This window comes from Grammomys surdaster, unplaced genomic scaffold, assembly GCF_004785775.1.
Source record: "Grammomys surdaster isolate TR1022 unplaced genomic scaffold, NIH_TR_1.0 146, whole genome shotgun sequence".
Lineage (NCBI taxonomy): Eukaryota > Metazoa > Chordata > Mammalia > Rodentia > Muridae > Grammomys > Grammomys surdaster.
Window position 1 is genome coordinate 5,145,213 of NW_021604604.1, and position 6,000 is coordinate 5,151,212.

The 6,000-nt window shown below is 40.0% G+C and overlaps 1 protein-coding gene across 1 annotated transcript in view; it reads left to right on the forward strand.

The window, feature by feature from the left end:
- Nebl (nebulette) overlaps positions 1 to 6,000 on the forward strand; it is a 108,797-nt gene that overhangs the window by 43,045 nt on the left and 59,752 nt on the right. Inside the window, exon 9 of the mRNA XM_028764790.1 lies at positions 4,789 to 4,893. Coding sequence (XP_028620623.1) covers positions 4,789 to 4,893 — 105 coding nt within the window. The remainder of the gene's footprint in view (positions 1 to 4,788; positions 4,894 to 6,000) is intronic.

A 6,000-nucleotide genomic window follows, 5' to 3' on the forward strand; every position in this document is an offset into this window, starting at 1 on the left:
TTACTGATGCTATGGTGTGCTTACAGACAGGAGTCTAGCATGACTGCCCTCTGAAAAGGCCCAACAAGCAGCTGACTGAGTCAGAAGCAGACACTGATGACATCCTCTTGGAGACAGAGGAGTAGGAATGGCATAAGGAACTGTGGGAGGGGGATTTGGAGGTGGGCAAGGCTGGACTGTAAAATAAAAGTAATAAAAGTAAAATAAAGAAGAATGAGAGAGAAGAAAGGAAGGATGGATGAAAGGAGAGGAAGGAAGGAGAGAAGGAAGGAAGGAAGGAAGGAAGGAAGGAAGGAAGGAAGGAAGGAAGGAAGAGGAAACAAAACTAGTGTCTTCCCAATTTCTTCTACTATATGGTATTTTATTCCGTGTTATTTTTGTAGGTGAAGTACAAGAAAGATGTTCAAACCATGCACGAGCCAGTTTCAGATCTCCCAAATTTGTTGTTTTTAGACCATGCTCTGAAAGCCAGCAAAATGCTCAGTGGAGTAAGTGGGTTGTCTGGTGGCCATTGTAGAGTAGACGTGTGGATCCCTGGGATGCAGTGTTTCCATTTGCTCCTGGTCTTACCTGCTTCATTAGATGAACCTGTGTGCTGTGTCCCCCATCAACTAACACACTGAAAATGGCCACCTGCTTGTGCAAGTCCCATGGCAGCCATTGTCTCTTTATAAACGAGTTCCTTTACTTAACTTCCTTCACCCGTTTCATACATGTATGGAATATATTTTAGGCCATTCACTCCATATTACCCTGTCTTATCCCCTCTTCTCCTGCTCCAACTCCTTTTTCTTGGCAACAGGTACCCCTCCTACTTTCATGTCTGTGTGTGTTTGACACACTGAGTTTAGTGAGGGTTGCCTGCAAGCACGTGGGTTGGAGGTAATTTGCTGGAGCATGTTGGACAGAGCTATATTCCTCTGAAGAAAGCGATACCCAATGTGGGTTCTCCCAGCTCCTCGATTGTCATGAGCACAAGCACACTTGTTGGTACTGCTATAAGCAAGCATCCGTTCTGTCTTCTTTCTTCCCATTTCTTCATTTGTATCAGAATGAAGCCACTTGATGTTCATGTCTTGTAGACAGGGATCTTCTTTTATGAGAGCCATGCCAGCATATCACATATGTTACGACTTCAGTTGCAAACGTTCTTGTTTATATGGAGTATATATAAACACATATAAAAATATAGTGTTTAAACTATTTTCTCTTACAAGAAATCTTGAAGATGCTTATATTTCATGGCCACTATGAATTTAGTCTTGAAGATCCATTCTACGTTATCTGTCAAGTCAACAAGGAGGGCTGTTGGTAATATTTGTGTTTACTATTCAGATGGTACATCTAAATGCTGACCTCACTAGCTCTTACAACTGATAACTCCTGGTCACTGCTGGCTCCACTTTGTAAATATCCAGATGACACATGATAATGATTGATTCTGACTTGACCTCAAGTTATTTCCACGCCCATTCTAATAATAAATACCCATTCACTTGAAAGCATCTTAACTTACAGAATACATCTTGATCAGATGAAGAAGTTCTCGTTCTGTAAGGTATGGGAGAAAGTGAAGGTAGTCTTTTAGGTAGCTGAGCCCACCGTGCTCAATATAAAGCCACTCCAGGACTAGATCCCAAACCTTCGTCTGAAGGGAGCTGCATTTATTTGTATGTCCACTCTCTTTTGCACGTCTCCACCACCAGCTTTCCCAAGGTGCACACTGCACATAAGAGGTCCACACTTGCAGAAATTAGTTTCTAATTTATTTAAAAATTGTTGGTATTTGGGTCAAAAGCAGTATATTGTTGTTCCTGGTGTCAGAGATATGTTGACAGGCTTAGAATTAGCTTTGGTGTCAGGACCCTTGGATTACATTGTCCTGCTTTCTCCAAGTTCACCCTCCACCGATGTACACATCCCCACCACCTTTATATTTCGGTTCTGGTTTCATGCTTCTGTCAGTGACACACACACTCATCTCTCCATCCTCTGCACCCTCTGCTTTCTTCATTCTCCAGTGTCCAGCTTTTGTCCTGTGGCGGTGCTTGCCTGGTACTGTCCCCCACCCACGCTCAGGCTGACTCTTCTAGGAACATGAGGATTGTGTGTAAATGAGCGAGAATGTTTACCTCTCACCAGCAACATTTCTTTTCAAAATGTCGACGTTTGTTTTGCTGTAGAGAAAATGAACCAAAATTTAGTGTACACAGTCTTTGTCATCTCTCCAACAGAAAGCCTGAGGAAGTCACGTTGCCAATTTTGTTCATTATTCACAGAGCTTTGGTCTCCCAACTGTCTCAGTCTGGATCACAGAAATGATTATATCTCTCAGTGGGCCATAGAGTTTGACTTTCTCTGAATCATTTACATATTAAAATTCTATGATGTTATATATTTTTCAAATTTTTTATAAGCTAGAATAGCCTTTTAAATATTTGTATAAAATGAATAGAAATTTTCTTGATGTATAAAGGTGGCTGGGTTTTATTAAAACATTGAAGAAGAAATTTCAAGTTAGATATTTTGCCAAAGTTCAGAGCTGGTTTGCTATAAATGCCAAACCATCTCTTTTATTAACGATCTCTAGATGTCTATAGGTCTGTATCAAAATTTTTGCATTTTAACGTGTCATGTGTAGAGCAGAATGAGAAATTTAAAAGCCTGTCCAGAATCATGAATTCAGTGTTTGAAGAAACACTTTACTGTGAAAATGGAGTTTTCAATTTCCTTATAACTTTATATAAATTTAAACACTTTATACTATGTTATTCTACATAACGTCCACTAGGAGGCAACAGAGACTATTCAATACAGAAAAAAAGCCCCTGCATTAGAAGTTTCATTTGCTGATTGGGATTCAAAGGATTTGGTTTTAGCCTGGTTTTAGTATATATCCATTATTGTGAGTATAATTCCCTAGACTTTATTAGTTATGGACTTTGACTCCAAAGTAGAATATGTTCTGCCTTAATGCATTCAAACTATAGTTGTTTAATAAGTAGTTATAAAAAAAATCTAAACAAAGTAGAAACTTTTTTTTTTATCTTATTTCAGGTTTCAGCTTTGCCTTTGGTTTAAATTAGATTTTATTTAGGCTTAACTTAAAATTCATAGATGGACCCAAGATGTGACGTATGAACTTTATTAAGACTTTCCCGTGGTACTGTACCAAGTCACTTCATTCTGGTTAGAATCAGTGACACACGTCCTTGCTCCCCAAGTGATGGGGAACACGTCAGGCTCCCTCTAGAACTTTGTCCCTGTGAAGCAACAGCTCTGTGGCAGGTCGCAGGACACCGACACCTTCTGTCTTTCTGTTCCTGATGCTCAGTGGTCCTCCCCCTCCCCCTTCCCTTCACAGAGCATCTCCTAGGATCACTTTTTACTGCCACTTCTCCGAAAGCTGCATGCATTCCTCTTCACTGTACACAAAACCATTTTTCCTGGAGCCCATGGGTGATTGATTTTTACCTTTGTAGGTCCTAGCAGCCTTGGATCTCAGGGAGCTATTGTTTGCTTGTACAAGTTTTTTCCAAGTAGGACTAATTCCTAAGTGTCTGATCTCTAGTGCTGAAAGTCTTGTTCTGCTGCTGCTGGTCTAAAGTAAAATGCCATTGATACTCATTCTGGTCTCTTCCAAGTTTACCTTCTCACATATGTCATAATAGCAGAGAGCCTACACCAACATCTTCAACTTAAAAACCCAATAAGTTGGGGCTGGAGAGGTGGCCCAGTGACTAAGATCACTGGCTACTCTTCCAGAGATTCTGAGTTCAATTCCCAGCAACCACATGGTGGCTCCCAACCATCTGTAATGGGATCTGATGCCCTCTTCTGGCCTGCAGGTGTACATGCAGCTAGAGCACTCAAATCTTTTTTATTTATTTATTTATTTACTTATTTATTTATTTATTTATTTGAAACTCCAGATTTTTTTTATTATTATGAACCTAAATGATATATGTTGGTTTTTAAAAAAATAGTTTATTTTTTCTCAAATCGTAATTCATTCACACAGGGGTTATAAACACAGAAAGGCAGGATGTGGGGAAGGGAATGACACTGGAGTGTGGGGAGCACTCAAATCTTAAAAAAAAAATCTAATGAATTGTACCCATTTGCTTCAGGTCCTTTTCTCGGTGCTTCCCATCCTTTCCTTGGAATTTAGAGAATTAGCTCAATCATCTTTCATCTTCTCTTTGTCCTCATCACTTCCATCCTCACTCATGGCCCAGCTTCTCTCTACAGCCACCGTCCTGGAGTCTACTCCCCTCACTCTCTTTGTTTCTATCTCTTCTTCTGGACACATTGTACGCAGTTCTGTTCTGTGATAAGAAACAGTGTCTATGTGTCACCCCACCTTGTCCACTCACGATCCATGGGATCCCATCGAATGATTTTTCATTTGTGATTGTGCCTCATGTCACATTTATAGTTAAGCACGGAATGTTCCCTGGCTCTTCCTGTGGCCACTTACAGCAAGAGCGTCTGGCTCTGTCCGTTTTGCTCAGTTGTAGAACCTCCTCCGCGCCACCTGTTATAGAGACTGGCTCTTTAACAGCACCGTGGCTCCTTACCGCTGGCTTCTGGTTGTCTGCTTTACTAAGAGCTGTTGGGAGACCTGCTCAATCTGTGGCCCAGGGTTTCCTGGAACTCACAGTCATCCTCCTGTCTCAGCCTCCTATGTGCTGGGATAAGAGCTACCACACCGCAGTTACATTCCTAAGTCTCTTTTTACTCAGCAGTTGCTTTTATTCCTAACTTGTTTTCATGGTTTTTTTTAAGTGGGAATATAAAAAGAATTTTGAAGAAAACAAAGGATTGTATCACTTTGACGCGGAAGCCCCTGAACATCTGCACCATAAAGGCAACGCCACCCTCCAGAGTCAGGTGAGCTCTCTGAGCTGTCCTCACCCCACGGACACACATCACCATCTGGTTGTCCACTGCGAAGTGCCATCCATGTTCTTTGAAGAATGGAGCCCAAGAACATTAATGTTGTTTCAGAAAAAAATATTATCTCAGAGCCTTTTTTTTTTATCTTTTGGGTCAGCTGGAACCATGTTTCGACATATAAAAGTTTCATAAAGATAAGTTCCTTATATAATTAAAAAGTTTAGATCTAGGAACTAATTAAATGGTGATCAAATCTCATGATGATTTAAAATTTTAGAGTATGCTGATTTGACATTTTTGAGCTACAAAATTAATTTTCTGGGTGTAAGGCTTATTATAATTTCTGCAGTTAATTATAAGTGTTATTGGAAAGGGAAAGCATCCTCACTAATGCATTTTAAATTAATGTTTCTTCTAACTGTGAAACCCTATGTGCTCTGTAAAATAACTTAATTTCTTTTCTTCCTAGCACATTGTAAAGTCAATTTTTAAAAATTTTAAGTTATCATTTCAAGTTTAAATAGTTGCTAAAGATGGCATTTCTAGCATCTATTAAGGTAAACATTTACATGATTCTTTAAAATGTACTCTGTGGAACATAAAATCCGTAATGATTTGAAAATAAATTACTCCCTGTAACAGTTTTCTTTCCTGTTGCTGTGATAAAGTACCTCAATATAAGTAACTCAAGGAACAAAGTGTTCATTGGGTTCCCAGGTTATACTCTATCACTGTAGGGAAGCCTAGATGGTAGGAACTTGAAGCATCTTGTTATACGAGTGCATCCATAGTGAGGAACCCACAGCAATGGATTAATGTACAGATTGTTGTGCCCAACTCACTTTCCCCCTTTTCCCACAGTCTAGGACAAAAAAAAAAACCATAAGGAATGATGCTATCTACTTTTAGGCTGTCGCTTCACACATCAATGAACATAAATGAACAATTCCCTACAGGCATGACCACAGGCTCACCTGATCTAGAACCTCACTGAGAATGTTTCCCGGGGAGACAAGAGTTCAGTTCAACACCCTCCTCCCAATGTTAGGAAACAAGAGTTTTGTTTTTAAATTCTCCCTCTCCCTCTCCCTCTCCCTCTCC